Source organism: Cupressus sempervirens, chromosome 5, assembly GCF_028749045.1.
Source record: "Cupressus sempervirens isolate cs-2001-9-10 chromosome 5, ASM2874904v1, whole genome shotgun sequence".
Taxonomy (NCBI): domain Eukaryota; kingdom Viridiplantae; phylum Streptophyta; class Pinopsida; order Cupressales; family Cupressaceae; genus Cupressus; species Cupressus sempervirens.
In genome coordinates, this window is record NC_143122.1 from 931,891,033 (window position 1) to 931,906,675 (window position 15,643).

The 15,643-nt window shown below is 34.6% G+C and overlaps 1 protein-coding gene across 10 annotated transcripts in view; it reads right to left on the reverse strand.

The window, feature by feature from the left end:
* Positions 1-4,391: 4,391 nt before the first annotated feature.
* Positions 4,392-15,643, reverse strand: part of LOC149559009 (uncharacterized) — a 36,298-nt gene continuing 25,046 nt past the window's right edge. For 4 of the 10 annotated variants that reach the window (XM_089832955.1, XM_089832958.1, XM_089832959.1 and 1 more), the window contains 2 exons: positions 6,155-6,223; positions 4,867-5,392 (listed from right to left, as the gene is read on the reverse strand). In XM_089832955.1, coding sequence (XP_089689081.1) covers positions 4,949-5,362 — 414 coding nt within the window. In that variant the 5' untranslated portion in view covers positions 5,363-5,392; positions 6,155-6,223 and the 3' untranslated portion in view covers positions 4,867-4,948. The other 6 variants (XR_016365104.1, XM_089832961.1, XM_089832962.1 and 3 more) reach the window with 5 other exon arrangements.

The following is a 15,643-nucleotide window of genomic DNA, read 5'->3' on the forward strand; positions in this document are numbered from 1 at the left end:
ATCATCTTCATTTGCATACAATCTCTAGGTCTTCTAGGTTTGAAATTCTTCTTGTACTTTTTCTCTCTTTTAGGATGCTTAGAAGCATAATGACCAAATTCATTGCAAGTCCAAAATTTAAAAAACTCCTTACCATCTGGCTCTCTTCTTACAAGCAAGGCTATTCCTTCTTCAATTTTTCTATCTTCTTCCAATCTTGATCTATTGTTGTTGGCATAGTCTCTACTAGTGCTTGCACTTCTTGATAAAGAAGGACGAACACTTAATGCACTAAAAGTTGTTTCCACTTTGGGAAATTCTTCAAATTGCTTCAAGCTTACTTTTGTTGCATCCAAACAATCTAATCTTCTTCTTTACATCCTTGACAAGACTTAATTCATACAACAATTTAAGATATTCTACCAACATCGCTTCTCACAGATTCATCTTCCATCATGTTAACATCTTGAAACAAACATATCCAATTTTGTAGTCTAATTCTTTTAGCATGCTTATCACCTTCAAAAGAAGTTTCTAAGGTTGTCCAAATTTTATGAGATGTCTCTAGTGATTTTATTTGACTATATTCATTTTCAAGAAGAGCTAACAATAATTTCTCTATGGAAAGCATACTGCACATAAACATATCTTCATTGCATTTCTCTAGTTTGCTTTCTTCCACAATCTCTCTTTCATTCTTTTTCATCGGCCAATATCTTGGACCCATACGTAGCAAATGAGTCTTTATCTTCTCCTTCTAGTTGTCATAGATAACTCCATCAAATTTAGAAATTTCATTTTTGAAGTGACATGTCATTGATCTCCCAAAGTTGTTAAGCTTTCTCTTCAACGACCTAATACTCTAATACCAATAATTAGAAAGTAAAGTCCATCAAGATAACTGAGGGGGGGTGAATCAGTTATCCAACTATTAAAACATTTATTAACCTTATTAATCCTTAAGTATGTGATCAATATAATCAATAACCATAAGAAAATACTCATACACAATAACACCAAATATGTTAACTAGGGAAACCCTTGATCAAAGGGAAAACCCCAATGGGAATCGTACACACAAAATGATGTACTAATATTAAAGTTCCTTGTTAGAGGATGGACTTTGTTAGGAGCCAATGAAATGCATTCAATACATATTAGGCCCTATTAGGAGAGTTTGAATCCCTAATAGGAGATTCCAACCCTGTTAGGAGTTGTGGTAGGCAAATGGATCCATAGTCCAAACAACTTCAAGGTCAAGACCATCAAACTCACTGTTCAACTACTCTCTACATTATTCCTTGTAGAATAATAGAAATGTATAGTTACTTCTTTGTCCTCGGACCAGACCAAACCTCTTCTGATCTTGATACCAGATCACAAACTTCACATCCAATAATCCTTTGGATTGCTTACTTGTATTTACCAAACACTCTGCTCTTACTCATTGGATCTCAATCAAAATTGCATACTTAGAAACAAGGAAAATACCTTCCTTTATACCATATCCTCAAAATGATTCCTAAGTTCAACTGTGAGGCTTTCCCGATTAATCATAATAGGACCTCTTTAAGATAATCAATTATTTTACAATTACACAACACTGTTGGCTCATAGTCTTTACAACTTCTCACATGTGTGGCCTCTAACCTTGCGCACTTGCTGACATCATCATTAGGTTGTCTACTATAACTGTTCAACATTTCATATCACAATTCTATCTTTGTTAGGAGATACAATCCAAACATCAAACACTACCTCTCAAGTACTTTGTCTGTATATTGTCCTTTGTAAATCAAGAATATCTCCTTCATGTCTTCAAATCTTTGAACGCACTCTTTTCCACTTTGTTAGGACACAATGTAGAGCATATCCTAAACTGCACTTGACCTTATCATCAATAATAAATCTAGACGACCTCATTCTCTATTTGTTACTTTGCCAATTTTTGTAAAAACAATACTAAGTTGACATCAATGACAAACACAGTCATGAATGTGAGATTAACAATCTCCCAAGTGCTCTAGTAATGCTTAGGATACTCCTCCAAAGGAATACCATTAGCATTCATGCTACAGAAAGAGGGTAAGAATGTCAAATTCACCAAAATGTTTAGGGGTAAAAGGGAGACACTTTAATAGGATTGTAAGTCTCCTCTTTTCCAAGCCACTAAACCCTTCAAATATGTATGTGAGAGAAAGAGTGGAATTTTCAAATATGATTCCACTTATGATCCAAATTAGATTAGTTAGGACCCAAAAGGAAGAAGGGTGCTAATACTAAACTTGTAAAGAGGAATGCAACACAAGGAAATGTAGTCTTTGGCCCTTGATAGGATAATGTGAATGTGAAATTGAACTAATTGCTTAAATAATGCAAATCTAGATGCTTTATGAATACAACTAGCCTAATTAAGATAGAGATCTAACGTAAAGATATGAAAGGCTCACCTCAAAAAGTAGAAGATGTAATATGGCTATGAAACTCGTAGATCTAAACTGTTTTCGAATATCCTTCCATGTATCTTGGAACAAAATGACAAAAGGAACAAAACCCAAAAATCTCCTAAAAAATGGAGACTGGAGGACTCAGTAGACTTGAGAAGATGCACTACAACCAGGTTGATCTAGTCTGATGACCTGAAACTAACTTCTCTAGAAATCTCCCAAAAAGTAGGTTTCAGATTTGTAAACCTTTCGTTGATATACTACAAATCAACACAAAAAAGAAGGGTTTGTGGTTGGGATTTCATAAGGGCTTGACTTGATCAAGCCCTAGGTTAAGGAATTAACTGTAAATTGAAATGTAATTAATAAAGGAAATCCTTGCATGTAGTAGATGTGAATAATATCAAATGAAAGATACAATTACCTTTGAAGATGAAACTGACTTTTGATAAATGATCAATTATGTAAGTGTAATAGTTGTAACTCAAAGAAAGTATAAGAAAATCAAAGAAGTAAAAACCTCATGTATTGAAATGTATGTGAAATGCCATGGATGAATAATGGAAGAGCTTGGATGGATTCGAATGATGGATCTTCTCCTTAGAGCCAAACTCCACTACCACCTTGAAGGAAGAAGCTTGATACAGGAAGAATATGCTTAGACTTGAATGCTTAAAGATGCTTACTTGAAGAACACCTTGAATACTTGTTTGTGGACGTGAGATAACTTGAGAATGAGATATGAAAATGAAACCCCCAAGCCTTCTTTTATACTAGTTTTTGGGTGGGAAAACAACTCAAGCCAACAAGGGAGGTAATTAAATTAATTGGTTAACTCCTAAATTTTCGAGCCCCACACCCCTCAATCACCAAGGACTAGGTCGACTTGGGTCCACTTAGTCTCAAACCAAGTCAACCTAGGTCCACCTAGTCCCAGACCATGTTAACCTGGGTTGACCAGTCTAGACCAGGTTGACCCAGGTTGACATGGTTCTAAAGCATTGGACAAGAAGGCAACAGAAAGTGTCAGAAGGTGGTGCAAGTGAAACCAAAAGATAGCGAACTGAACATAAGATATGGTCAAAAGAGTATCGAAACAACACCTAGAAGACCATGTTGGAAAGAAAAAGATGACAAAGAGGAGCAAAATGGAGGAGAGGAGAAAAAGAAACTGAAACCATACTAAGGAGGGCTAATAAGTATCAAAATGAAGTACATCCTTTTTAAGATGATACATAAAGACTATAATGTGAGATTAAATGATTTTATGATGGAATGGACCTTGTGTATATCTTCTCTTAATTTCTTTTAGAACTTCAATAATATAAAGTTTATCAATAAAGTAAAATAGTTTGAAAAGAACTATTGCTTTTCAAAGTTCCGATTATGGAAGAACCTACGATGAGGATAATATATTTTCTATGTAGACTTCCAATTTCTTGTCCTAAAGCAATTGTCGAGGACAGATTTTGAATAGCACAATGAGAACTTACAAAAGTACAACTCGATGCATTTCAAAAGCAAGTTTTACACTATTACGTAAGAGGGAGATTTGTGGATATTTTAATTCTTGTACTTTGTTTTACATTCACTTAATGAAATTTTGATTTTTGTATGGACTGTAGGAAGGTTCTAAGCTTAAATATTATTTAATTTTTAATTTAACAATAAGATCCATTTTAGTGTAGGTGGAACAGACTTCAGAAGAAAATAGAAGGAAACCCAATTTAGCAAAATGAAATGAGTAAACTTCTTAGCTAGAGGAAAGGACCTAGTACTTGAACATGTTCTATTGTTGTGATAGAAGCTATTGATTTGATACCACATTTATACTTGATGATGTGGACTTAAAATATTATGTGTAGACAACTTGTCAAGTAAGCTGCTATAAAAAAATTAAAGTGATTTAAAATTTTCACATAACATTTTAATAAGCACACAGTTAAGGTGCTGACATACTTGACATTTTGTAAACTAAAATATATTCAAATATTTATTCTATCATCTGAACAGTTCAGGGTAAGTTTAGAGACCACATTATAAGTACTCAAAACAGGTCCCATGGGAGGGGTTACTGCTCAACAAAGAACAGTCACAGGAAACCAAATCCTGATCAATGATCATCAATCCAGAAAATAAGATCTCTGAAATATTTGAAATAAACTGATATCTTCTACAAAAGGGAGGATATAAGTGAAAGCAAGCATGTAAGGCAGGGGGGAGGGTTTGAATGTTGGCAGCACATAAACGAACCAAAAAAGTACCTGCAAAAAGTGAACCGTTCAGAAAGCATAGAAGACATTCTCAGGGAGTGCTAATATAACCCTTAGACAATAAAAAAAGATATAATAAATGCATAGTACTTGATTCAGAAGAAGATAGATATTTCTAATCATACACTAAAAAGAAAATAGAATCTTAAAAACCTTAAACCCCAATGTAGCTTTAGAAAGTGTAATAAATAACCTATTATATCACTATTTGGAATTCTTTTACATAGGTAATTTAAAGTCACCATCTTCCTACTGCTTAGGGAATATGTTAAGAAGGTGATATAAGAGCAGCGGTGCTAATACTGTGGCAGGCACACCACCTACACACAGCACAATCCACTGAGTGGTGGGGAGCAGCTGCATATATGCTACACTAAGGACTGCGTAAACCAAGGACAATGCTGCACAACATAGAATGATGCGGATCAAGTGCTCCACTTTTGGAGATTTATGACAGCCAGTAAGAAAAGTCATGGCAACCATCATCGCAGCGAAAAGAGCAAAAGTGTCTGTGATAGTGAAAAATACCAAAGCTTTTTTGTCTCCTCTACCAGCAGCCTCCATACGTGGAAGCACTTTCAGCATCATAATGAAGCTCCCTACCACCAACCCCATTGTCATTTTCAGCTGGATGTCAAAATTACTCCTCCTGTTGTACAACATAGCTCTACTCTCTTCCTCCTTCAGACCCCCCTGTACATGCAGGAAGATTTAAAATATTAAATATTGATAGCCAATGGAAACACATCTAAATCATGGAATCATGATTACTACACAGAAACAGAGTGCCTCAAGAAAATGCAAAACTAGAATAAGTTCAAAAGATAGATAACAGGAGTAAGATATGCACACTGTTTTGAAGAGTCGCCACCAGAAATTAAATATACAATAGAAAGGTTGTACTTATCTACACGAGGAAAAATGATCTCTTAAAAACTTATCTTTGATGATGATCTGCGACCATTATATTATTATAGATCTGATTCTCTACGAAATATATTGAAAAATAAAGATGATGAAACTGGTAATACTTATTTTGAATAGAGTACACTAATTAGAGATATCGTTAGAAAATTAAAAAATGAAAGCTAATCAAATTTGGAAATGTTTAGGATTTATAATATGAAGAAAACTGTTATTAGAAATTATTAAAAAAATCAAGTTTGAATCAACAGAACATGGGAAGCAATTCAAAAATAAAATAAAATATTGATTCAAAAACCAAATTTTAGAAAATAAAGTTGAAATAAAGCATTCCAAGGTAATTCAAGTAAGCCTCTATATACCTGTAAACAACTAAATAAGAGAATTGATCTAGAACCATTTGAATTTTACTTATATTTGATGTCAACTGATTATTACTTTGAAATAAGAGACAAATAATTGTATCTATAAATCACAACAAAAAATTGTTTAACATCTAATCCAAATCTCTCTATCTACTAGCACTTGTACCTGACAGGTCTAAGGGTTACGCTGATTGTCAAATATTTCTCTCATGTTTACAATACACTCCTTACATACCTGCACAGCAATTCCACTTCTCCGCCAAATTAAACATTTGTAAGGTTGAGTAACCATATGATTTCAAAATTAAAGGAATAATGATCTTAAGCAAAGTCCATCTTAATATCTAGAAGGATGGGGGAAATGTCATACGCAAAGACAAAAAGAGTTAAAAACTCTGAAAGCCGCATATAAAACAACCACTATTTAGAAAAAAGAAATTTGTCCAACCATTCTATTGTGCTGCAAAATTCTAGAAATATTTCTTCCTCTTTGTTGTAAGTAGAAATTTTATTTTGGAAAACAATCAGACAAGTTGTATAAATTAAAGAGATATCAAAGCAGGCTACTGATAATTTCAGTCATAAGAATGATTTGAAGGAGAGTGAGTAGAGTATTTTCTATGTTTTAATCTTTGTATCCAGTAGTTATTCCCTCTAAAAAAAAAGATGTTAAAATGTCATAACACACCATGCCCCATCTCCATATGATGGCTTGATTTGTTTATAATTATAAGAAATAAAATTTTATTGTTGTATTGAATAACACACAATGCCCTATCTTCCATATGATGGCATGCTATTGTTTATTATTGAAAATAATAATAAAATATTGTTATATTAAAGACGGGATTTGTGCACCATTATTGACAAGACACCTTTTCTCCCAAGACAAGAGTAGAGAGATTGAGCGAAGAAATATATGAAGAATTTCCTTTCCAAATCTGGCATGAAATCATGGAATAAACTTTTTCAATGGGATGGATTCCATCCCTAAAGACATAGGCACTGGTATCATTCCAAATCGTATATTGTAGTGTTTTGTACTTCCACATCTTGTGTTTAAAAACAATCCTAACCCACAGCATGCTAAGCTTGCATTCTTAAATAATGCATCCAGAAATTTACATGAAATTTATTTCTTCTTTAAGCCACCCAATCCTTAAAATCTTTTCAAACAAAAAGCTCTTATGTTTGAGAAATTGGGTAAGAGTGTAATTTACCACAGGCTTCTGGGTTCTGAATTATGTTGATAAAATAATCATAAGTTTTGAGATGGATGATGGTTACTCCAGCCAATTTTTTACTGAGGTGCTCCACAAGTGAATTCAATGCAGTGTTATATGTCATAACCACCTGATTTGCGCTTTCCAAATATGCATCTTTGGCAATGCTATATTCAAAAAAGTCTTGTATAAAGAGTACATCCCACTGCTGGAATGTCGACTACAAAGAATTGTTTTACCCTGACTTGATAAAGCCCCTGTCAAGCTGCATTTCAATTATCATATGCTTCTTACAAAAAATTGTAGTCTTTCTTCAAGATAATATGTAGAGTGGGAAATTTGAAACACACACCTATGTACTGATCAAATTTGGAGAGGAGCAATGCAACAAACTGTTGAAGAGAAAGTGGTGTTTTGGAAAGCTGTATTGGCAATATAGGCACAGCATTATCATTACCTCCAATCGTAATATAATATAAAGAGTTTCTTATGTAGGATTTCGCTTGTGCAACTCCAGGTGGGTGTGTCTTTCTCAAGATATAAGAAAAGTGTTGGAACTGAAATATTTAGCAACTCAGCATGATAATATTTGGCAAGATTGAAGAGGATTAGAGGGACACAGGGAAAGTTCTAATTGAATTAATACAATAAATGGAATGCTTAATTTTAAAAAGCACCCAGAAACAAATGTGCTACCATGCCATAACTCTTTGGTGGAATGATAAATTTTGCATCATCAAAAATACAATTTCCTAATTTGAGTATTTATTTGTTAGAATTTTTTTTAATTATAGTATTTTTTCCTAGTGAGGGAAACAACTATTCCTGTTTTTAAGATGTAAAAGTTGTGGTATATAAGAATGAGCAAAAATAGTTATTCAATTGATATAGGATATAGCAATTTATGAGAGTTTGGAGGAAGAAATCAGTTCTGATTAAGTCAATTGAGGAGTCTAAATGATCAAGCTCAAAGGTAGACTAAAAGCTTTATCAACAAAATATCTAGCAACTAAACAAACAAAGAAGCAACAAAGACTAAAACAAAAGAAAAACCCACAAAGACCCAAAAAGAGATAGAGGCCTAAAGATATAAGGCTATGTTTGGTTGCAAGAAGATGAGGGGCAGAATAGGGTTTCGAGAGCCAAAACCTAGTTATGGAGGAAAAAAGGGGCGTTTGGATCATCAAACACAGAACCCAGTTTCTGGTTTCTTCTTCCAATTTTACTCCAAAAATGGAAGAAACATCTTCCACCAAATAGGTGGAAGTTGAAATGAAAACCCAAATTTGGGTTTTTATGAATGGGTTTGAATTAAACCATTGGGTCCGCGGAATTTGCCTTAGGATTTTGTAAAATCAAAAATGCATTTCGGAAGACAAGGGTTTCTAGCGCCGTTGTTGTTGTTGTGGCAAATTTCTAGGAATACGAGGGTTTCTAGCGAGTTTGTTGCGGCTATTGTTGTGGCAAGTTTGTTGTGGTTGTTGTTGTGGTGAGTTTGTCGTGGCTGTGGTTGTGGCTGGGGTTTCTCTGCTTTGGACAACGGTGGTGACTTTGAAGACAACTCTCTACTCCCACCAATCTCTGCAGACACGGTTCTTTTCTCTCATCCACATTTGCATTTTGGGTTTTTTTTGTTCATTCAATCTAAGGCTGACTATGCATTTTGGGTTTTTTTCTTTACATTGAAGACATATATTAATTCAAAACGATAACAATTTGTTGTGGCGAATTTGTTGTGGCTGTGGTTGTGGCTGCGGTTTCTCTACTTTGGACGACAACAACGGCTTTGAACACAACTCTCTTCTCCCACCAATCTCTGCATGCACGGTTCTCTTCTCCCACCCACATTTGCATTTTGGGTTTTTTTTGTTCATTCAATCTAAGGCTGACTATGCATTTTGGGTTTTCTTCTTTACATTAAAGACATATATCAGTTCAAAACGATAATAGTTTGTTGCAAGTCTGCTTAGAATAATAGTTAATATATGCTCAATAATGAGTTCCAGTATGTGCTCATGCCATTACCTCTGATTACCTGTATATATCATAGTTGAAGCTCTAATTACCTGTACCAATAGCAATGAAATGTACAAGTATATCAATAGCTTTTATCTATACATAGTTCACCTATACATCGTTTATCATGGTTCCATTTCTATCTGCTATCTACTTAGCAAACTAGTCAATATGTGCTCACTAATGAGTTCTAGTATAGTGCTGTGAGAGATCAATGCAATACCATTAATCAAAGCGAATCATGCCAATGAAATGAACAACTAAACTATGTAACAATTTCTTACCAGTAATGAGTTCTAGTATAGTACTGTGAGAGATCAATGCAATACCATTAAAGAGAGCCAAGTCGTAAACTTTGTATGGATCAACTATGTATAGATCAATGGCAATCAGGGCTTTTATCTATAAATAGTTTATGATGTCGTAAACTATGTATAGATCAATGCCAATCTTGGCTTTGATCTATACACAGTTCATGCACACACAATTTATGAGGTCATAAACTATGTATAGATCATTGCAATTCCATTAAACACAGCCAAATCATAAACTATGTATAGATCATTGCAAATTCATTAAACTCAACCCAGTCATAAACTATGTATGGATGTACCTAAATATAAGCGTTTATGCCTATGACCCTATTCACATGTTTTAGTTTTGCACTGGGAAAGGGCAGATACTAAATCCGTCCGTCCGATATTTATATAGTATACTGTATACATGGCAGATCAATGACAATTATAGCTTTTATCTATACATAGTTGACCTATACATAGTTTATAATGGTTCTGTTTGTATTTGCTATCTACTTAGTAAAACAATCAATATATATTGTAACAGTTTGTTTGAAATCTGCTTAGGAAAACAGTAAATATGTGCTTAGTAATGAGATCAATGCAAATCATGTCAATGTAATGAGCAACTAAACTATGTATACATCAACTATACATAGTTTATGAGGTCATAAACTATGTATAGATCAATGCAGAAAGAAACCCTATTCCCACATGCCAACAATGCTCCTTTTCATCTTCTAAAAGATGAGCCTCAATTTCAGCAAACCCAATGGTTTATGAAAACACGTTCATAAAAACCCAAATTCAGGTTATAATTTGTACTTGTGTATGTGTACATACATACATGTGTTTGTACATTTATAAATGTGTGTGTGTACATACATACATGTGTCTATACATTTATAAACGTGTGTACGTACATACATACATACATGCATACATGTGTGTGTATGTACATGCATACATACATGTGGGTGCACATACATACATACATACACACATACATCTGTATATACATATAGACAAATGGAATCAGTATTATGCTTTCATTGGTAGAGACAGATTACATGGAGTAGAATGACACATTATTGTAATTTGTTCATTATGGGCTTATGATCCTCAGTAGTTGGTACTCCTTATTGTATTTAAATAAATAATTGACTTCCTAATGCAATGAGGCTAGCAAATAATCATGTTGTATCTCGATAAGTGATAGTTGATATCTCATAATTGATAGTGTTTAAATTGTCCATGTTTCAGGCCACTGATGGATCCTATGGACAGTATAGAGGTTCAAGGATGCATAGTTAGGAAGACCACATACACCCACATTCTCACAATTCTTTTTGCTTTTGTTGGCATAGCCAATGTACTGGTAGCCCAAGAAGGTAGTCAAATGGGTAAACGAATAAGAAACGGAAATTCCTTTTGTAGAGACATTATTCATTCCAATGAGGTGGATTGTCATAATCAGATTCGGATGAGTAGGGCAGCCTTCTTTTCTCTAGCTCGTATTCTTAGGCTGAAAGGAAGCTTGAGAGATACAATCCACTTGAAGTTAGAGGAACAACTAGTGATGTTCCTCCACACTCTTGGGCACAATCTAAGGAACCGCAAGATTGCCCATAACTTTGGGCACTCAAGAGAGATAGTTAGTCGGTACTTCCACAAGGTGTTGACGGCTATCTTAGCCCTTCACAGGCATTACTTCATACCACCTGGTCCAGGGACTCCCAAAATTAGTGGGAAGGATCGTTTTGAACTGTTCTTCAAGGTAAGTCGTGCATTGTTACAAGTTTATTGTCTAGATTGTTGTCCTTATCTTATTATTACTTGAGCATACATTTGATCAGTGTATCATATCCCATGGGATTGCATTGGAGATATCGATGGAACCCATATTCCAGTGCGAGTCGATGTCGACATACAAGGTAAATATCATGATAGAAAAGGGAACCTGTCACAAAATGTTATGGTTGTCTGCTCCTTTGATTGTAAGTTTCAGTACTGCCTTGCTGGTTGGGAAGGCTCTGTTGCAGATAGCCGTGTTCTAGCCTCAGCTCTATCTAGATCAAATCCACTTGTAGTTCCCACTGGTAAGCCAAATCACATTTTAATATACTCAAGGGTATGCTAAATGTTTCAAGTATTGACAATATACTTTCTTTATGTAGGAAAATATTTTCTAGTGGATGTTGGATACCCAAATGCACCTGGATTTCTCGCTCCTTATCGGTGTACATGCCACCACTTGAAAGAGTGGTCAAGAGATAACCCAATAAACTCTGCAAATGAGTTGTTCAACCATCGACACTCCTCTCTTAGAAATGCAGTAGAACATACGTTTGGTATTCTAAAGCAGCATTTTCCAATCTTAAGACATGCAATGTCTTATGATATCATGACACAATCCTATATTGTTTTAGCATGTTGCATACTTCACAATTTCATTACAATAGAGGATGGTCTTCTATCGGAACTAGCTATTGAAGAGGAAGATGATTGTGATGGGAAAGAGGTACCACTGCTTGAGGCATATGGGTTGTCTCAAGAGGATAGAAATGGGTGGGCCCAATTTCAAGAAGATATAGCAAGTAGGAGTGGGAAGATTATAGATCCCAAGAATAAATGATTTATTAGAAGGCAATGTGCTGTATATGATTAAATTGATGTATGCATATACAATGATGGTGTGTGATTTCACTATTCTGATATCAATCCTTGCTACATTCCAATTAAATAAAAAGAGCATTAACTTTCAATTTTACACCTACTTTATGTACAAAAACTCTTGATCATATCTGCTATACACAGTCAAACTTAAAATGTAGAGTACATTGTTTTAAATGTAAGAAAGCACAATTGTTATACATCTTTGCATTGAGAAAGTACAATAACATGGATCATAATGGGGCTCACAACTATTTACCCGCCATTGATATCACCATTTTTTCTTGCTGGTAGTTTTGTTGATGCTGATGTGTTATCATCAATTATTGCAACTTGCACACCAAGCCTTTGTAAATGATATTTTGTGCACAAATCTTCCATCCACCACCATAGTTCTCATACCCTTAAAAATGCGGCAATGAAAGTGAAAGTGCTTCCAACACCTAGCTTACTAACTAAACTGATCTCACCATTCATGAGCTCCACCAAATATCTGCATAAACAGTGTAAAGATACATCCCTGAACATGTAATGCAATTCCAACCCCTATGTCCTCCACACTTACAATTAAATTTATAGTATCTGATTATTTGGAAAAGTTTGAATTGACTGGTACAGCAGGCTGATGATGTGTATCATCTAATAGGAATAGCTTAAATGTCTCCCAACTATTCCTCCTATCCGCTGCCTCAAAACAACTCAAACTGTCATATGCTGTAGCTGAATAATGTTTATCATCTTCAGTTAAATGCTTTCAAGTTTATTAAATGTTAGCCTCATTGTATTAGGATGTATTAAAAAATGATATTCAAAGTTTATCGTCTTCAATTTTAAATGAAATACAGCAAAGAGTATCAAATGATGAAGATCATAAGCCCACTAATAACAAGAGAACAATGAATTCGCTGAAAATCCCATTTTTTTGATGTTACTCCTTGCTACATACCATTTAAATTTAAAGAACAGTAACTTTCAATTTCAATCGTATGATTACTTTAAATTGTAATACGTTTACCTATTTAGTATGTTAGCCTTGTTCCATTACAATGTATTACAAATTGATATTTAAAGTTTATCACCTTCAAATTTAAATGAAATACAAGGAGTACACAATGGCATATACTGAGCTCATGATGAGCATGGACGAATCTGATCATGTGAACCAGATGTGTTCTCCCATTACTTTGAGTGATATAGATGGATCCCTCACTATGAGCAACAAATCTTCTTCAAAGAAGAAGATGTGGACAAAACCGACGGAGCATAAGTTTCTAGACTTGCTCCTCGAACAAGTTCATCTCGGACAAAAAGGTGAAGGTGGTTTTAAAAAAGAAGCCTGGACTGTCGAAAGGACATTCAATGCAGGGATGAACTTGAATATATCACAAGATCATTTTAAAAATAAGCTGAAAACATGGAAAGTAGGATATAGAGTAATGACGGACTTGAAAAATACAAGTGGGTTAGCTTGGAATGAAGAAACTCAAACTGTGGATGCTAAGGATTCTGTGTGGGATGAGCTTTTGAGGGTAGGATGATCTTTGTACTCTTTTGATTGAAGAAATTTTCCCTTCTTATTTTAGTAATGAAAAACTAACAACCTAATCCATCTATTAATGCTTACATGTAAAAGAGAGAATTCAAAAATGCAAAAATGTATAAGAGGTCACCTTTCCAATATTTCAATGAGTTGACTGTAATTGTTGGCAATTACATTGTTGAAGGGTTTGCAACTACAACACCCCTTGATGTTGAAGAAGGGCACCCTATGAATGATGCATTCCACATGCTTGATGAGGATGATACCAATTGTGGTACACCTCTTGACAGCCAACCAAATTTTGATGAAGAGTTATATCATTCCAATCAGTCAAGTGCAAGATGTAGAGGGACTCCTCCACCATCATCATCAAGAAGGGGAAAGAGGAAGAAGACAATTGTGGCTGCATCATTGGATGTGATATGCGCAACTATGAAGAAACTGAAAGATGGCCTCAGTAAGCCTCGGATTGTAAAAGTGGATAAATCTGAAGAGGATAATGTTTTGAGTGCCACATATACCACTCTCAAAGCTGTCCCTAAACTGAGTTGAGTAGTTTTCCTCAAAGCACATGACACCTTCATGCTTCAATGTGAAAGAGCCAAAGAGTTCTTAATGATGGATGAGGCAAAGAGAGTGGACTAGATTGCAATGACATTTGGTATGATTTAGATATTTCAGCTACTGACTAGATTGCAATGACATATGCTGCATGATTGCTCTGTTCAATGGTTTTGCATTGAACTCTGATAGCACTAAACTGGAACTATATTGATCTCACAGCACTATATTGGAACTCATTACTGAGCACATTTTGAGTATTTCATTGGCATTGGTATGATTGACATCTGAAGTAATTCCAATTTATGAGTTGCCTCTGTTTAATTGTTTTGCATGGATCAGTTTATGAGTTGCCTCTGTTTAATGTTTGGCATTGATCAATACATAGTTTAGTTGTTCATTTCATTGGCATGATTGGCATTGATCACTACATAGTTTTGTTGTTCATTTCATTGGCATGATTGGCAATGATCAATACATATTTAGTTGTTCATTTTATTGCCATTGGATCTCTCATAGCACTATATTGAAACTCATTGCTGAGCACATCTTGACTGTTTTTCTAAGCAGACTGGCAAGAAACTGTTACACAGTTCAGTTGTTCACTTCATTGGCATTGGTATGATTGACATTTGAAGTAATTCCAATATATGAGTTTCCTATGTTGAATGGTTTTGCATGGATCTATACATAATATATCCATAGTTTAGTTGTTCAAACTGTTACAGCATATAGTGACATTTTTGCTAAGTAGATAGCAAATAGAAATATAACCATGATAAACTATGTATAGGTCAACTATGTATAGATAAAAGCTATGATTGTCATTGATCTATACATATTTGATCCATACATAGTTTACCACTTGGCTTTATTTAATGGTATTGCATTGATCTCTCACACCACTAAAATGGAACCAATTACTGGCAAGAAATTGTTACATAGTTTAGTGGTTCATTGCATTGGCATTGGCATAATTGGCATCTGAAGTAATTCCAGTTAATGAGTTTCCTATGTTTAATGGTTTTGCATGGATCTATACATACTTGATATATCCATATTTTAGTTGTTCATTTCATTGGCATGATTGGCATTGATCAATACGTAGTTTAGCCATTCATTTCATTGGCATGGCATGATTGACATTGATCAATACATAGTTTAGTTGTTCATTTCATTGGCATTGGTATGATTAGCATCTGAAGTAATTCCAGTTTATGAGTTTCCTATGTTGAATGGTTTTGCATGGATCTATACATGATATCTCCATAGTTTAGTTGTTCGTTTCATTGGCATGATTCACTTTGATTAATGGTATTGCATTGATCTCTCACAACACTATACTA